At 41.9% G+C, this 18987-nt stretch overlaps 2 protein-coding genes across 4 annotated transcripts in view; one reads left to right on the top strand and one right to left on the bottom strand.

Annotated features, from left to right (window-relative positions):
- Positions 1–10983, bottom strand: LSM3 (LSM3 homolog, U6 small nuclear RNA and mRNA degradation associated). The gene is made up of 4 exons (XM_080672375.1): positions 10736–10983; positions 7362–7472; positions 5853–5948; positions 1–1109 (listed from the first exon to the last, which is right to left on the bottom strand). The coding sequence occupies exons 1-4, from the start codon at positions 10754–10756 to the stop codon at positions 1029–1031; spliced, it is 309 nt and encodes a 102-aa protein (XP_080528501.1). The 5' UTR covers positions 10757–10983; the 3' UTR covers positions 1–1028.
- The window catches only part of XPC (XPC complex subunit, DNA damage recognition and repair factor), a 27700-nt gene continuing 19684 nt past the window's right edge, over positions 10972–18987 (top strand). For all 3 annotated transcript variants that reach the window (XR_013960820.1, XM_080672373.1, XM_080672374.1), the window contains exons 1-3: positions 10972–11132; positions 16934–17129; positions 18611–18732. Coding sequence is in view for 2 of the 3 variants with exons in the window: in XM_080672373.1 (XP_080528499.1) it covers positions 11048–11132; positions 16934–17129; positions 18611–18732 (403 nt within the window). In the remaining variant the exon portion in view is untranslated. The remainder of the gene's footprint in view (positions 11133–16933; positions 17130–18610; positions 18733–18987) is intronic.

The raw sequence follows: 18987 nt of genomic DNA on the forward strand, positions 1-18987 counted from the left end.
CCACATATGAAATTTTCTTTTATTTCAAAATGGTACAGCTTACTTAAAGATGTCAATGTTCTCACACACACAAAAAGATAAATATGTGAGTTGGATGCATTAACTAGATGTCTTAATAAAGTTTTCGAAATTGTTACACATACATTAACTTTCCTCTATCTTTTGAGCGTAAGTGCTAACTGACTGGAGCTAGAAATAAAAATAGGTTTGCTTTTTTAGCCTCTTTGTTTTATTGTGCCACTGAGGTTGTTTTAGCCCTCTCATCAATCGCCTGTGATCCAAGAATGGAAAATGGTTTGAGTCATAAAATATGTGTAGCATTGGTAGATATGATCAAGCTGAACCACAGAGGCATATAACCACTGACACTTAACCTTAGAAATAAATCAGGCCAGATAGAAGTAACATGCTCATCCTTCACTGTAATGTTAACATTTAGTGACACATCACCTCCCCCACACCCACCCCCTTCTGATTTGGGAATTCTTCTCTGTGTCTTATGGATCCTATATATGCATTATTCTATCAGCACTAATCTCACTGTCCTGCAATTATTGATTTAAACAACTGCCTTCTCAGAAGACTGGAGGGAAAGAAGCATATTGATAGTACTCAGCCTGGCACCTCAAACATAGATGTGTACCAATACAGTGAATATAAGACATGTGCTTACTTTAAAGAATTCAAAAGACAGGAGACTGCATTAAAAAAAAAAGAAAACATCAAATTTAATTTAAATTAAAAAAATCAGAAATTTTCTGGAAAAAACAATGGAGCAAATTAACGCCTAAAAAAGAGGACTGCATTTTAGTGATCACATTTATTGGAAGGGTTGGAGAAAAATAAAAATGCCATTTAGCTTAAGAATTTGTGAGTTATGTGCAAATAAACTCATTTCAGGAGCAGAAGAATCCTTGGTCATTTATTAATATCAAAATTTACGCAGGTTTCTCTTTTGAATATCTTCTACCTTTAAAGACGCAATCATATAAAGTCTCCTAATTTCCACACAGGATATATTCTTTGTTTCAACCAACTCTCAATGGAGGGGCAACTAGGACAACACCATCTCCCCGGACAAAAAGCATTGGAATATTCCGTTTTGTTGACTGGAAGAAGAAAAAAAACAAAACAAAACAGATCACATTTACACAAATATGTAGTAGTATTGTTTATTTGTTGTTTCTCACGAGAGAAATTTGAAAACAAAAAACAAACACAGATTCATTATAACACAAACAAATTGATTAAAAAACCTGATTACTTACCTTTGTAGTACAAAAGAAAAACTATCTGTTTACTGTTTACTTTTCCTGAATATCAATAACTGGGGCAGAGACGGCACTATTCACCAATATCCATTCCCCTCTTCTGAATGTATCCATTCAGCTACATTCAGGCACACTGCTGGCACACAGCTATATTTCTCATACTCCCTTGCAACCAGATATAGCCATGAGATTGAGTTTTAACCAATGAGAAGTAAATAGAAGTGATTGAGTGATCCATAAACCTCCCATAAATTTCCTTCTATGGTCTTCCTCCCACTGCTGGAGAATCCATGGGATGGCAGAACCCTAAGATAAAGGAAGCCTGGACCCCTGACTGAGCATCTGGAAGAAAGCTACTGTACTGACCTAAAACTTCACTCAGGATGGTTATGAGGGGAGAAATAAAATTCTATTGTGCATTACATGTTGTTACCACACTCAAACATATGAAATAGATACCTTGGGGTGTTTGTCTGCCTAGGTGTCAAACCTTAGGCAGTAATGAAACAGATATGGAATGTCTGAAATATTCTTATGCCTTGGGAAACACATGGTAAGACTGCCTGCAATGACTTGGAAAGTGGCCCAAGGACCTCCCAAACCTATAGGTTGCGGCAGTGGTTCTCAACCTTCCTAATGCCGCGACCCTTTAATACAGTTCCTCATGTTGTGGTGACCCCCAACCATAAAATTATTTTCGTTGCTACTTCATAACTGTAATTTTGCTACGAATGAATTACTGTTAATGAATCGTAATGTAAATATCTGTGTTTTCCAATGGCCTTAGGCGACCCTGCTAGCGGTTCGCGACCCACAGGTTGAGAACCGCTGCTGTAGAGCCTAAGACCATAGGAAAACACAAATATTTACATTACGATTCATAACAGTAGCAAAATTACAGCCCAGCTAATGTGGCTCAGTGGTTGAGTGTCGACCTATGAACCAGGAGGTCGTGATTTGATTCCCAGTCAGGGCACATGCCCTGGTTGCAGGCTTGATCCCCAGTGTGGAGCGTGCAGGAAGCAGCCAATCAATAATTCTCTCTCATCATTGATGTTTCTATATCTCTCTCCCTTTCCCTTCCTCTCTGAGATCAATAAACATATATTAAAGGAAAAAAAGAAAACAACCAAAAAACTCAGCCCTAGATAAAGATCAGATTAAGGGTATTGCTTCCCACCCAAACTCACTTTAGCAAGTGGCCTCAAGGTAGTGAACGTTAATTTGAGGGACAGGAATAGAGGTGAGGAAGTAAATAAAGGCATCTACAAGTTATGTCTAGGAAAAAACACTGACTAGGGATACTGGACCACAAAACTGACTGGAAGTAACCAGATTTTTGGTCTAAATAACAGAAAAATCATATACAGAAATAGGGAATTTTTGAAGTTGAAAAACACCAAGAGTTTAGTTTTAGATGTACTAGATTTAAGATAACATCCAAAGTGGAAAATTTTTCAATAAGAATGTTGGAAATAAGAGTGAAACTCAGAACAGGAAGGAAACTGAAGATGGATTTACATATAATCATAATTATGTATAATTATGATTATGTATAATCCTACTACAACATGCCACCAGCTTTCCATGCACCAAATTCAGTGTATCCTATTATAATCCTGAGAGGCAAACACAGATATTGGCATTTTACAGAGGGGGTTCCCACCCTGGCCGGGGTGGCTCAGCTGGTTGGGCTTGTCCCATGCACCAAAAGGTTGCCAGTTTGATTCTCAAATAGGACACAATGTCCAGGTTGCAAGTTGCAGACTCAATCCCCAGTAGGGGGCGTGCAGGAGGCAGTCAATGGATGTTTCTCACCTTCCTTCCTATCTATCAAATCAATAAACTATTGTTTAAAGGAAAACAAAAACTGAGGGGGTCCCAGAGGACTAGAAAGTTTCTATAATTTTCCCAAAGTCAATCATCATCATCATCAGCAGCAGCAGCCAGGATTTCAACCTAGATCTAATAAGAGCCCAAGCTTTTATGCTGTATTGATTACTGTTATAGACTCACTAGTGGCCCAGTGCACGAAATTTGTGCACGGGGGGGTGGGGGGGAGCAGTGCGGGATGACCCTCAGCCCAGCCTGCACCCTCTCCAATCTGGGACCCCTCAAAGGATGTCCTACTGCCGATTTACAGGGATCGGGCCTAAGCCGGCAGTCAGACATCCCTCTCGCAATCTGGGACTGCTGGCTCCTAACTGCTCACCTGCCTGCCTGCCTGCCTGCCCCTAACCACTCTGCCTGCCGGCCTGATCACCCCCAACTGCCCCCCGTGCCAGTGTGCTCACCCCCAACTGTCCCCCCAGCCGGCCTGCTCGCCCCCAACTGCCCCCCCTGCTGGTCTGCTCGCCCCCACCTTCCCTCCCCACTGGCCTGCTCACCCCAACTGTCCTGATCACCCCCAACTGGCCCCCCTGCTGGTCTGCTCACCCCCAACTGCCCCCCCGCCAGCCTGATCACCCCCAACAGGGCCCCCCCAACCAGCCTGATCACCCACAACTGCTGTCCCATCCTGGCCTGATCACCCACAACTGCCCTCCCCTCTTGGCCTCTAACCGCCTCTACCTCGGCCCCGCCACCATGGCTTTGTCCAAAAGAACGTCTGGAAGGTTTCCCAGTCTAATTAGCATATTACTCTTTTATTAGTAGATAGAGGCCTGGTGCATGGGTGGGGGCCGGCTGGTTTGCCCTGAAGGGTGTCCCAAATCAGGATGGGGGTTCCCTTGGGGCATGGGGGGGCCTGGGCGAGGGGCCTGTGGTGGTTTGCAGGCTGGCCACACCCCCATGGGGTGAGGGTCTCCGCTTGGGGGGCGTGGCCAGCCTGGGTGAGGGGCTGAGGGCCATTTTCAGACTGGCCACACCCCCTTCAGGGTGGGGGTCCCCACTGGGGTGCCCGGGCAGCCTGAGTGAGGGGTTGATGGCTGTTTGCAGGCTGGCCAAGCCCCCCACAATGGGGACCCTCACCCCATGGGGGTGTGGCCAGCCTGGGTAAGGGGCTGAGGGCTGTTTTCAGGCTGGCCATGCCCCCCAGCGACCCAGACTCCCAGCCCCTCCTTCAGTTGCGGCCAGGGCGGTGGGAAGCTTGGCTTCCTCCGTCGCCGGGGGCAACACAAACCTCCTACTCGCTCCAGCTCCATGGCCGCCGCCATCTTTGTTGGGTTAATTTGCATACTCACTCCTGATTGGCTGGTGGGTGTAGCAGAGTGATGGTCAATTTGCATGTTTCTCTTTTATTAGTGTAGATGGCTGATAACATACAATAGTTACTAATGACATGTCTGAGGGGAAATAATGCAGATTTAAAAAAATAAAGCCCAAGTTCAGAGAGAGAAATAAAGAAAACTAGCACCAGAGTCGGAATGGTTGAAGAGAAGAAAAAAGCCATGATAAAGCAAAACTACCAACAAAGGCTAACATTTGAACACTTACTATGTACCTATTGCTAATCTGAAGGCTCTTCAAGTAACCTCTCAGTGAATCCTCAACAGCTGTATTAACTGAGTCCTATTACTATCCCCACTTTACAAAGAAACTTAGACACAGACAGATGGATAATTTGGTACAACTATATAGCTGGTAAGCAAGGGAGTCAAGGTTTGGAACCAGATTTAAACCACTATGCTCTAAGAGGGCTAGAGACTGGCTTCCCAATACTTAAAATACGTAACAACAAATGGGATTTTCTTTTTTTATATTTGAAGAATGAAATGTGCCAACATTTGGAAGATCTGCATAACTCAGTGAACTAATATTTTCCAAATTACCAGTGCTTGATGTTATAAAATCATGCATGTATAAAAGATTCACTCCAAGTGCAAGGTAGACCAATTAAGTTACATATAACAAGAGTATGAAAAGTTCATGAACATGGTTTCAGATTCCACATTGCAACTAACATTTAGGAAACCAGCATTCTTGAGTTTGGGTATAGCATCAAAGGCAAATAACCACAAAAAATACCCCCTCCCTTTTCCTACTATCTATCTGTGAGAGGTCAAATTTTTTTCAATTATAATATATCACAACACATTAAATGCAGAAAAAAGTTGTGAGAAGCTAGATGTCATTAAGCCACACAATAAAAGACATTTGCAAAAATGTGAAACAAAGATACTTCTCACTAAGCAGTATTTTAGAAAATAGTCATAAAAATGTTACTTATATTAACATAATAAGCTTATTATTTTTAATGAGTTAATAAATGTTTTTGAAATTTACAAGTTTAAGTATTGATAGATCAAGTCCATATCAAACAAAAAAAGCATTATCCAGTATTACTGTCACATAATAGTGCACACAGGCTTCTTACATTGTCATATTGCATTGAATCATAGTATTCCTGCTTACCAATGAGGAAATTAAGCCTGCAAAGTTAATTCCCTTCCCCAACGCACCCCAGTATGAAGTGGCCAAACCAGTATTTGACCCCAAAGACTTTGATTTTAATTGCTATACTCTACTGAGCCCATGAGTAGGAGTCAAAACATGATAGACTTGCTATAAACAAGTGTTAAGCTGTTGAATGTTAAGAATAATTGGCATTTTAAAAACAATGAATAGAACTGTGTGACTTACTTTATATATCTCTTCATATGTTTCTTCATCAATTTCTATAGTAGTCACAGTTTCTTCCACATCTCCCAATATCATATTTAAATGTTGATCATAAGCCTGAAGTGGGAGGGTGAGGGACAAAGAAATTTAATAAATTAAGAAACAATGAACAGGGCTTACAATATGCAAATGGCTCAATACAAGTAACACATATAATTCTTATACCACCAACTTCTATCATCCTATATAATTAAATGGTAATAATCAAATTGTCCCCTTGACCGGAGTTCAACCGGAGTTTGACCAGGGCGCGGGGCCAGCCCAGCCCAACTAGCCGTGCACGAATTTGTGCACCAGGCCTCTAGTATGCAAATAAAAAATAATCTTGCTAGCCTTGGTTGGTGTTGCTCAATGGTTAGCATGTCAGCTGGCGTACCAAAGGGTAGAGGGTTTGATTCCCGGTCAAGGGCACGTACCTGGATTGCAGATGTGTTCCCAGCCTGGTCAGGGTGTGCTCGGGAGGCAACCGATCCATGTGTCTCTCTCACATCCATGTTTCTCTCTTCCCCCTCCCTCCCTCCTTCCCTTCCATTCTCCCTAAAAAAAAAATCAATGGAAAAAATATCCTCGGTTGAGGGTTGACAGAAACAAAAAAACAAAACAAAAAAAATAAAGGATTTATATGTACTCATGATCAATGATTTCCAAAAAGATTAAGTGAAATAGAAAGGCACTCAAAAGTTTATGTAGCAAGATCTCATTTATTTTTTTAGGAATGGGGTGTGTGTGTGTATGTGTGTGTGTGTATGTAGTGCAAATATATGCATATGGACATATATATATATAAATACTAGAGGCCCAGTGCATGAAATCTGTGCACTCGGGGGGGAGGGGGCAGGAAGAGTCCCTCAGCCCGGCCTGAGCTCTCTCGCAGTCCGGGAGCCCTCAGGGGATATCCAACTACCAGCTGAGGCCCGCTCCTGTGGGAGCACACTGACCACCAAGGGACAGCTCCTGTGTTGAGCGTCTGCCCCTGGTGGTCAGTGCACATCATAGCGACTGGTCATTCAGCCATTCAGTTGATTTGCATATTAGCCTTTTACTATATAGGATATACATGAAAAAATCTATAGACTCAATTTTTAATTTTTAATAGTGGTTACCAATAGAAGAAATGGGATTTCACCTTTTACTCTAAGTATTTGTGTTGTTTTAATTTTTTTCACAAGAAAACACAAATTTATGTATATGTCAGTAATTTAAAGAACATTTAAATAAGAATGGAAAAATGTTATTTGCAAGTATACAAAAGGGACAAAATGAAAGAAATGAACATGTTCTTTAATAAACACATCACTTCTGTTAAGAGAAAAAAAATGTTAAAAATATGAATAAAATACAGTTGTATTTGACTTATGAGGCCTTCCACCTTGCTCTCCTCTATATTCAAAAGGCTCCTCTACAGTGGACAGTTTTTACATTTCAAGGGGTTAGGGTAGCGAGGGATGACAAGAAAATATGATTACTTACATGTAATCTACCTCGAAGCTCTCTGTCATTTCTCATTTTCACATAAATTCGCTCATCCAGGCTGAGCCTGATAAGATCCAGGGGCTCTTCTACAGTGTTGGTAGTTTGTTGCTGATAAAAGAAGCAGGCTCAGTAATAACAATTACTAGAGAGAATGCAGCACTCAAATCAATGCCATGCTGTGTGATGTGGGCAAATAACTCCTCTATGTTTCAGTCTCATAATTTGTAAAATGTGGATAACAATAGTGCCTACCTAATACCAAGGATTACATGACATATATGAAGGCTTAGAACAGTACCTGACACAAAGTAAGTGCTATACAAATGAGGTCTGAAACATACATACACAGGAAGGCGTTAGCAATATAATCACGACTGTACTCTGTTCCTTCACAGCACAAATTGTCTGACCCAATTTCAGGGTATAAGGAGTCACTATCAGGGACATTAGCCTTATCTCAAATATCATTTAGTACAGTAATTTGAAAAGCATTCACTTAATGACTACTATACACTAGTCAGAATGCTAAGCAGAGATGGTTTGAGAAAAGACTAAGTTCATATAGGGCAGGCTGACTTTTGGGTGCCAAATGGCCAATAAGAGTAATACATTCAGCAAATAGTATAGAACACTGGCTGAAAGCACTGGCTTTGGAATCAAACAGTGTGGGTTCAACTCCTGACTTTGATACTTATGAATTGAGATTAAAAATTATGCCATCTCAGCCAAAACCGGTTTGGCTCAGTGGATAGAGCGTCAGCCTGCGGACTGAAGGGTCCCGGGTTCAATTCTGGTCAAGGGCATGTACCTTGGTTGCGGGCACATCCCCAGTGGGAGGTGTGCAGGAGGCAGCTGATCGATGTTTCTTTCTCATCAATGTTTCTAGCTCTCTATCCCTCTCCCTTCCTCTCTGTAAAATATCAATAAAATATATTTTAAAAAAAAATTATGCCATCTCAGCCCTGGCCAGGTGCTCAGTTGGTTAGAGTGTTATCCCAATACACCAAGGTTGCAGGTTCAACCTTGGGTCTGGGCACTACAAGAAACAACAAATGAATGTAAAAGTAAGTGAAATGTCTGTCTCTGTCTCTCTCCCTCTCTCAAGTCAATAAATAAAAATTGGGGGGGGGGGGATTATACCATCTCTAATTCTATTTCCTGGTCTATAAAATAAGGAAGCCACAATCTTCCCATCATGACTCTTATGAGGATTTAATTAACTAATGTACAGCCCTAGCTAGTATAGCACAATTGGTTGAGCATCATCCCATGCACTGAAAGGTCACCAGTTTGATTCCATCAGGTACATGCCCAGGTTGCAGGTTCAATTCCTGGTGTGTGCAACTGATCGATGTTTCTCACATTGATGTTTCTCTCTCTCTTTCTCTCCCCACCTCCCTCCCTCGATCTCTAAAATCTATAAAAACACATTTTAAAAAATTGAGCTAATGGCCCAGCCAGCGTGGCTCATTCGTTGAGCACTGACCTATGAACCAGGAAGTCACAGTTCGATTCCAGGTCAGGGCACATGCCCAGCTTGTGGGCTCGATCCCCAGTGGGGGATGTGCAGGAGGCAGTCAACCAATGATTCTCTCTCATTGATGTTTCTATCTCTTTCTCCTCTCCTTTCCTCTCTGAAATCAATAAAAATCTATATTTTTTAATTTAGCTAAAGTATTTAACATTGTAGCTGGCAAACAGAAAGTACTTATAAATGGTTGTCATTGTTTCTATTAAAGAACCATTGGAAAAGGTCTCAGAGATCAGGGCCATGATGACTTGGGATCATCCATGTGAAAGGGATGGCTGAAGAAGAGTTGATAAAATTATTCAAGGAGAGCTTCTTCGGTGAGTACATGAGGCCACTGGAAGGTGACTGAACATTACAGGCTCTACAGTCTGAAAAGGCTAGATGAGGGGAGAAAAAATATCCTGAGCTCAACTGGTCCCCATCCCTAGTTCAACAGGTGTTTGTTTAGAACCATCTAACCAACTAGATTATAATGATACAGAAGTCAGTCCCTGCCCTGTAGAAGCTCATTCTAGTCAAGAAAGGCATATAAATAATTATAACACTACTGGAGGCCTGGTGCATGAATTCATGCACAGGTGGGGTCCCTCAGCCTGGATGGCAATCGGGGCTGTCTCACCCGTCCCGATTGGGGCCAATGGGGGCCGGCCAGCCAGGAAGGGACTGTGGAAGGGCTCCAGTCCTTCTCGCCCAGCCCCATCTCGCTCAGTCCCCATCGGCTGATCCCCAGCAGCAAGCTAACCTACCAGTCGGAGCATCCACCCTCTGGTGGTCAGTGTGTGTCACAGCAACTGGTGGAGCAGTTGACCAACCCCTCGACAGATCAGTCGGACACTTAGCATATTAGGCTTTTATATATATAGATATAGATAAGAATATACACATGACAGAAGCCTACTTTAGCCTCAGTCTGGGATGCCTGCAGTCTACCCTTTTCATTCTGTAGCTTTAAATATTTCCTTTTCAAAGAGGCCTCCCATTTCATTCAATCAATGTGTTAAATGTTTCCAGTGCTGTTCTAAACCGGGAAGACAGAATAGTGAACAAAACAAAACTCCTGCTCTTAAGAAATCCATTTTTGGGGGGAGGGGCAGGAGATACATTAAACAAAGCTTATACTAATATGAATAAATAACATGCTATGAAGTAGATAAAGAGACTGGAAGAGTGCTCTTTTATGTAGGTGGGCAAAAAGTCCTCTCTGATGAGAAGTGAGATGTCGATATAAGTTGTGGCCTGATCCACATTGATACCTGAGCAAAATTATTTTGGGAAAAAGGAAGAGCAGGTGACAAAGCCTGTAGGACTATCAGTTCTGCATACCGCTCCTGGCTTGTTTCCTTCTTACCACATCACAGTTCCTATAGATCCCACATGTCTATGTTTACTTTTTATCTGTCCTCCCCCACAATACAAACTCCAAGTGGGACCAGTGATCACGTATGTCAATGCTGGTGTCCCTGGTGTTTTGAACGGTGTCTAACCATACAGAGTTGATGTTCCCTAAGCATTTGTTGAATGAGTAATAATTGGTGCGCTCAGTAATGATAAAATTCCTTAACTTTACTGTCACGCTTTCCATAAGAATCTGGACAGCTCCGTGAGGCAGGCAAGGATAATTATCCCCTTCTATAGATAAAAGTGAGACTCAGAGAAAGGAAATGGCGAGCGAGCGCAGTAATAAGTTTTCCGGCGGAGTTCTCAAAGAAAAGCCTTCAGGGCCTGAGCCCGTGAGACCCGGAGAGAGTCGGCATGGTCGGTTGCCTTGGAGAAAGCAGCCCTGGTACACAAAGACAAACAGGGAAGCTGCTGTGCAGCGAGCTCCTCAGCAGACACTCACCTGGTCCACGTCGTCCGCCATGTTTCAAACCCTGCGCCCTTTCCCGCCTCTCGCGATATCTCTCTAGCCCGTCCAGTCTCCGGAAACGCGAGGACGCAAGGCACCGGAAGTAAAGAGAAATCTGTTTTGCCCTTTCTTGCTTTCCGCAGTGTGCACTGGTCTTTGGGGCGGAGTTTCATCTTGAAGCGTGCGCTAGGGCTATAAAAGGCAGGGGCGTGGCCATGCCTCTTCCCGCCTGGGGGCGTAGCCCGAGCTCGAGCTGCTTTCCGCGGCGTGGTGCGTCACTCGCGAAGCGAGTCTTGCCCGAGCAAGATGGCTCGGAAGCGGACCGCTGGCAGGGACCCTCGGGGACGCGAACCACGCGTCCAGAAAGCCAAGGGCAAGGAGAAGGAGGCAGGTGAGAGCGAGGCCAAGCTGGACTTAGGGGGAGATGCTGAAGAAGATCCGGAAGCTGGCCCGGGTGCGGGAGCGGGGAGGCCGGCCCCTTGGAGGTGGGGGGCGGAGGCTGCTCCGCGCCCTTCTGCGCCACGGAGCGACGTTACCCGGGCAAGTAGTTGTGCTGCTGCCTGGGTCCTCCCCGACGTCGCTCTGCCTTTGTCTTCACGCGAGGAGTGATGCGCCCTGAGCGGTTCCCCTGAAACTCAGCCTCACCACGAGCTCCCGCACGCAGCCTCTTTTTTGCTCCCTGTTTTGTCTACACAGGATAAAGTCCATCCTCCTGGTAGATGCAAAGGGCTAAATAGGGAAAAGGCATTGCAGTTATTTTGTGCCCCAGAAGACGGTGGCCCAGGACATAGAGCGCTGTAGTGTGCTGACTTCCAGTATAATATCGTGAGCTGAATCTCACTCCAGAGTACAAGATTCGGATCCAACCTGACTTCACGATGATATCAAATGTTTGTCGTGGGCAAAGCAAAACTCCTGGTTTTCTTCTTTCAGCTTGTCTCTTCTCCACTTTTTCCCACCGCAATAAGTGATACCTTCACCCACTAGTTACAGCAAACATCTCCTTTTCCTTAAGCGCAAACATCCAATCCATCAGCAAGTCCTGTCAGTTCAATCTCAGAGCTATATCTCAGTCCTCTCCACTTCTCTTTATTCTCATGGCCACAGACCCTGCCCAAGCCATCACTTTTCAGTTGAACGACTGCAGTTGCCGCTTTACTGGTCTCCCTACTGACCTTCCCCCCGCCCCCTCCCCGCAATAGTTCACCCGGGAGCCCAAGTGATCTTTAAAAAAAAAAAAAAATCATATCATAACATGATGTACTTCAAACTCCCTGTGTCTTTCCATTGCTCTTGGCGTAAAATTCAAAATTCCTCATCGTGGCTTACAAGACCTTACATGATTTGGCTGTTGTTAACCTACCTGTTGTCTCCTGCCCCTCTTTTCTTGGACAGATACTCTCCTTACGGGCCTCCTTTGTGTTTCAAACATGCCATGTTATTTCTTACCCTGAACCTTTGTCTTTGATGTTCCTTCTGCCTAGAATGTTGTTCCATGGCTCTTGCCATGACTGATTGTTCTACTCCTTCCGGTCTCAGATACTCTTGAATGCCCTAAAGTGGCCTTTACCAGGTACTCCCTGTCACAGAGGCCCTCACAGCCTCTGTCACAATCTGTAATGATCTTGTTAATTTATTTGCTTCCTTTTTGATTGCCCATCTTACTAACATTTAAGCTTCATTAAAGCATTTAATTTTTTTCTGTATCCTCTTTTGCCTCTCCCTGCATAAACTAAGTGCTCAATAAATACATATTTTTAGTTTTTTAATTGATTTTAGAGAGAGGAAGGGGGAGAGAGAGAGAGAAACATCGATTTGAAAAACATTGATTAGTTGTCCCACTTATTTATGCATTCATTGGTTTATTCTTGTATATGCCCTGACTGGGGAATCAAACCTGCAACCTTGGCTTATCAGGATGATGCTCCAACCAACTCAGCTACCAGGGCATTCAATAAATATTTTTAATAATCGCAAGATGCATGCTGTAGAGCAGGGGTAGAGAACCTTTTTTCTGCCAAGGGCCATTGGATGTTTATAACATCATTCGAGGGCCATACAGAATTAACTTAAAAATTAGCTTGCCAGGGACTTTATATGTCTTGGTCAGACATTTAATTAACTCACCCCTAATGCCTTGGCAGGGCCAGACCAAATGATTTCGCAGGCTGGATATTCCCCACCCCTGCTGTAGAAGGACTCCTGAAAAAACTGGGTAATAGATTAGACTAGGTAACCAGCAGGGGCTCCTATGACAGAAAATTCAACAATTCTGTGATTCTTTATATATTGTCAAGTTCTCCATCTATTGGGAAGTAGTCAAATGCTAACAGTTTCTAAACTTAAAAGGTGATTTGCTATGAGTTCCATTTCATTCATTTACTACTTATTCAAATAACATTTGAATATTTCCTGAGTACCAACTGCATGGTGTACACGAGCTAAGTGACATGGGAGATCAAGATTTCTTGGAGGAGCTTAGAGTATAGTAGTGTTGACATTTACAAAAAATATCCAAGGCAAAGTGTGATATCATGGAAGTAGATGTAGGGCTTTGTGGCTTCCGAAGGAATAATCAAGTTTGACTGAAGATACTGGGAAATGCTCTCTGAAGGAGTTGTCTGATCTGTGCTTTTAAGGATGGGTAATATTTTAGCAAGAGGCTTGAGAGGGGGTTGGTATTCTAGCCAGAGGGAACGTATTCTGAATATGTGGCAAGCGTTTCTTCCAGCTAACACTTCCCCTGGCACCAGCTTGGTATAGCTCCATCACTCAGTTGTTATATGCACTTGGGTAAATTATTTTGGGCAAATAATTTAGCCTTTTTGAACCTGGTCTGTGAAACATAATACTGCCTTGCAGGGTGGTTGTGATTTTTCAGTAAGATAGCATATAAAGTCCCTGGCATGGTCCATGTTAGGTAGTCAGTTGGGCTAGCTCAGTGGTCGGCAAACTCATTCGTCAACAGAGCGGCAAACCACAGCTCGCGAGCCACATGCCGCAGTTTGCCAATCATTGGGCTAGCTCATATCAGTTCAGTCTAAATGTAGGTTAGGATGCACTCGAGCTTAACTCAGACTGTTAGCCAGAGGAGCTAGCAGTAAGTTTTCAAAGCAGCTTTCAGGATCTGAAGAGCTAGAATCTTTTCTGTGGTTGGGTAGAGGAACAAGTGTGGTTTGGGCTGCAGGTGATGCTAATGTGGTGCCTGGTGTTTCTAATAGTACAATAGTGTAGGTTTTAACAGCACCTCGGTGCATGCAATGAAATTATAGTAATGAACAAGACAGGCAAAGTTCTTACTCTCAAGATTCTTATCATCTTTGGGTAGGGGTAGGTAGGACAGACAATAAAAAGTTAAAAATAAGCCCTAGCCAGTGTGGCTCAGTTGGTTGGGCATCTTCCCATGCACCATAGGTTGCTGGTTCAATTTCCTGTTAGGGCACATGTCTGGGTTGGGGGCTCAATCCCTCAATCCCAGGTAGGGGGTGTGCAGGAGGCAACTGATTGATTCTCTCACTTCGATGTTTCTCTCTCTCGAAAAATAAATTTAAAAATATATATTAAAAAAATAAATTCACATGGTGGTAAGAGCTATGAAGAAAGTAAAACAGCTTACTGTCTTAAAACTGGCATGAGGCTGGGGAAGAAGCAGCTAAGTCAGAATCACTGGTCAGGGAAGGTTTCTGTGAGGAGGGGACATTTTGAGCCAGTTAACTGAATGTCCTGAAGGAGCCATTCATAGGTAGTTCTGGGAGGAAAGAGATCCAGGCAGAGAGAACGTTTCAAGTCTCAGGGGGAATGAGCTTGGCCAGTTAGCTGGAACAGTGAGAGAGGGGAATTGAGGTGAGAGAGGTGGGCAGAGCCCTTCGTTTAGAGACCAAGTTAGGGAGTTTGTATTTTATTCTAAGTGATCTGAGATGCCGCTGGTGGATTAAGCAGGTGTTCTTGTTAAATCTCAATAGATGGCCAAGCAAACCACAGTGGTAATTCCTGCCCTGCTGAAATAACCACTGTGTACCAACTGTGTGGTGTACATGAGCGATCAAGATTTCTTTCTAAACAACTATTTTGAATTCATTTGATATTGAACTCAAGGAGGCTGGTTATCCATATTAGATAGCCCTAGATCATGGAAAGTCCTGGAAAATAGCCTCTAGATTCTCTAGGACCAAGAAAACACAGCAAAGAATAAAGAAAAAATCACCTGTATTTCTACCATGCAGAAATAACCACCAATAAATAATGGTATATTTCCTTTTAGTCTGTGTTGTCTTCTATAGTAGAAGCCATACTGTAAAAACAACTTTGCATGCTTAACATTTTATCCTAGATCATTTTCCTTTGTCTTAAAAGATAACTGAATTATATTTTATTGTGTTACTATACTGGAATTAATGATCATCTCATGGTTGGACATTTGGATTTTTAAATTTTTTTATATTATAAGTAATAATACCATGAACATTTTTAAAATTCAGTTTTTTGTTTCCTTTTCATCTTTTTTAACTCTTCTACTTCTCTCTTCAAAGCACAAAAGTATACAGCTGTGCCTTTTAACCAACCAAATAAATTTGGTGAGAAAGAAATGGTACCTCTGAAGTATCCTCCCACCTGCATTTTTAGATCAGTGAAAATGAACTATTTTGCATCTTTGCTTATTGATAGAGGGCTAAAGACCATTGTAAGATACGGAAATCCTGATTTTAAGGGCACCCTACTCAAACTGACAAGTTATAAACCTTTAATCAGCCTCTGGCCTTGGAATAAGAAATCTGTTTCTATATTCTAAATAACTAATTTTGAAATATTTTGTTTCCATTGAAATGTTTAAACCAAGGGAATACATAAATTCCTTCTATAAAACATTTGAAAGAAACCGAACTAAACCATTGATTTTTATCAAGCATTAAAACAAATACCCCTAGCCCTAGCTGGTTTGGCTCAGTGGATAGAGCATCAGCCTGCAAACTGAAAGGTCCCACCCAGGTTCAATTCTGGTAAGGGCATATGCCCAGGTTGTGGGCTCGATCCCCAGTGGGGGACTTGCAGGAGGCAGCCGATCCATGATTCTCTCTCATTGTGGATGTTTCTATCTCTCCCTCTTCCTCTCTGAAATCAATAAAAATATATATATTTTTAAATGCCCCTATAATGTGAAATTTATTAAAATGAAGTTATGACTTTAGATCAAAAGGGAGTCTTCTTCCCATGCCAAAGTATATTTTTGAGGGATATAAATACCCCAAGAGAGTCATCAGGATAAACCATAAATGAAAGGAATGAATTCATTTGATATTTTAGGTTAATATTGCAGCTCCTTTGGAATCTCACTACAGGCTAGAGTATTTTTGTTTTCCAAAATTAGTTCAAGCAGAGTCATGCAAAGGCAGAAAAATGATTTATTTTAGATTCAAGATTATTTTCATGAATAGATTTGCAAAATAAAAAAAAATCCTCTTTTGCCAAGTTATTCATTAATTCTTTATTATTACAAGTTAACATATTGATATATTTCTATGTTAATAAACCATAGTTTTAGATACCCTAATTTAACTAAAACCAACAGCTTATGCATTTTTATATTGCCCTTCACCAAAAATATAATTATCTTAAGAAAGTAAAGATAATTATTATTATCTTATTCTAACCCTAAGCTTGCTGAGATGGTTAGTATACCAAGTGCCATTTGGATTAGATTGGAAAGATTTCATAAAGTCTGAGTTTTGAGCAGAGTTTGATTTTGAAAGATGGCGGAAATACATAGAAATAAGGTTGTGGCAAAACTTGATTGTGTTTATGAACTCAAAATATTTCACATAGTAGAAGTGGATTATTTCTAAAATCAATCATCTTGGCAGGTAGTAAATAAGCAAGGGGTTAATCAATGGATTTTTCTTACTGGATTTAAGCAGAAACTTAAGCTTTGAATGTTAGATATGATGGCCTCTCCAATGTCTTAGGAAGAGTTGAATAAAATGCTAATAAAGGAAATGGTTTTTACTGTGAGCACAGAGTGTAGACTGGACTGAAGGTGGGAAGAGGCTGAAAGCTGCTTGTTGACTAAATGGCATGATGAGCTGGTGGTAGAGATGTGGTTTGGAAGGAGGTTACAGAAGAGGAGTTTTCATGACCCTGAAACCACACTGCATCCACCTTTCTATTGTCCCTTACCTGTTGCATGTGGGCATCTAGATGTCTTTGAAGATGAGAAACCCTCAAAGAAGAGTCTGCTCTCAAAAGTCTCACAAGGAAAGAGGAAGAGGGGTTGCCATGATCCTGGGGGCTCACCAGATGGTCCAGCAAAAAAGAAGGTGGCCAAGGTGGCTGTTAAATCTGAAAACCTCAAGGTTAAAAAGGATGAAGTCTTCAGTGATGGGGAAGATTTCAGGTGAGAGGTCTTGATTACTCCTGTCAGAGAAATGTGATTAATAAAACCTGCTCTTTTTGCTTGTCACTAGGATCCATGGGGAAGACTGGATCTTTAAACTCTTCTAGATAGAGCTCAGACTACTAGTAAGAGCTAGAAAGAATCTTAGCGATTATATACTTACCTCCCAAACGTTTCAGGTGAGAACAATGATAGCTTGCAGAAAGTGATTTATTCTTGGTTACACAGCTAGATAATGGCAAAAACCAGGATAAGACTTAAGTCTTTTGACTCCTGATCCTGGGTTCTTTGTACTATACAAAGATACTACATATAAAAAGTATTAAAAAGTATTTACCTGCCATTCCAGCTTTCTCTCGTACTACTCTCCTCAAGCACACTCGACTCCTGCCCAGCTGGACTGCACATGGCACATGCTCATACTTTGCTATCTCTGAGTTGTGCTCATATTCTCCTTCTACCTAAAATGTTTTCTTCCACCTTGAAGATGCAGATCAGAAGCCATCTACAGACTTAAGATCTTTTCAACTTAGGTTGGGTTTATTGGGAAGTAACCCCATCATAAGTTGAGGAAGATCTGTATTACACATTAGCAACCATTTCGTCTTAAATTGATATGTAGCTATCTATTTAACTAGCTAGGTATCCAGGTTTATGTTGGTATTTATGACATACCTGTGTATAGTCACATTCCCACTTATAGTGAAGTTAGACTTCAACTTTAATCTCCTTACATCATATTTCTTTTTTGGTTTTGTTTTTGTTGTTAATCCTCCCACAAGGATATTTTTTTCCATTGATTTTTAGAGAGAGTGAAAGGGAGGGAGAGGGAGAAAGAGAAACATCGACATGAGAGAGACACATCAATTGGTTGCCTCCCTCACGCACCCCGACTAAGGCTGGGTTTGAACCTGCAACCCAAGTATGTGCACTTGACCGGGAATCGAACTCCCGACCCTTCGGTGTGCAGGCTGGCGCTCTAAACATTGAGCCATACTGGCCAGGGCACATCATATTTCTTAAAAGGTGGGGAGGGGCAGGAGTTGGGAATCTTCTGAGTTGGGCCATCATAGGATCAGCTAATGTGAATTCCCTTTTCTTTCTGGTGCCCAACTGTATGTACACAGATGTCACAGCTTTTACTTCTAGCACTCACATTATTATTGTGGTTTCTTCTAGTTTTTTCTGTGCCATTTCCTGACATTGCTGTTTTCCTTCACACAGCTCTAGGCTGTAGGTTTATAGTATTCTTTCTGTTTGATAGCACAATCTAGTATTAGACTAATGATCAGAGCACATCTTGATGAGAACTTGAGACTCAAGCTGATGGAGAAAATGAGGCTCAGAGCTCACAAATGAACTTTAAATTATTGCAACCAATTTTCAATAAATAGAAGGTGTCCTTAAAATTCCGTTTAGTTTAAATGTAATACTGGGATGTTTGCACCTTCTTCATCTTCCTTCCTGTGGCCTTTACCCAGAGACTTTACAAGTGCCTGCAAGAGGGCACACTATCCAAAGAGAGAGTCTGCTGTGGACAAAGACAGCCATGAAGGAGACGACGATGAGGAGGAAAGTGAAGATGATTGGGAAGAGGTAGAAGGTAAAGCATCTTTCTTTGTTTTCAGAACTGTCTGGTCCTGTTTTTCTGTTTGATTCTGTTTAGAGTCATGTCACTTATTTGCAATCCTGTTGTTTTCTTTTGAAACTAGTAAGACTAACGATAAGGTTGCAATAGGAACTTGCTTTTGATATGAAAAATTCAACACCAGATTACTAGAGCAGGTTGTGTACAGGGTGTCCCAAAAAAATGTATACACACTTCGAATAATTATGAAGGCAGTGTTTATTAAAATAT

This window comes from Plecotus auritus, assembly GCF_963455305.1.
Source record: "Plecotus auritus genome assembly, chromosome: 6".
In the NCBI taxonomy this organism is placed as follows: Eukaryota; Metazoa; Chordata; class Mammalia; order Chiroptera; family Vespertilionidae; genus Plecotus; species Plecotus auritus.

What these genes read in the sequence shown, in the direction of transcription:
- LSM3 (XM_080672375.1), bottom strand. Translation starts at nt 10,756, where the DNA reads ATGGCGGACGACGTGGACCAG. An exon ending in AGCTTCGAGGTAGATTACAT is followed by an intron (nt 5,949 to 7,361) that starts GTAAGTAATCAT and finishes CTCCCACTTCAG; the next exon opens with GCTTATGATCAACATTTAAA. An exon ending in CATATGAAGAGATATATAAA is followed by an intron (nt 1,110 to 5,852) that starts GTAAGTCACACA and finishes TTCTTCTTCCAG; the next exon opens with TCAACAAAACGGAATATTCC.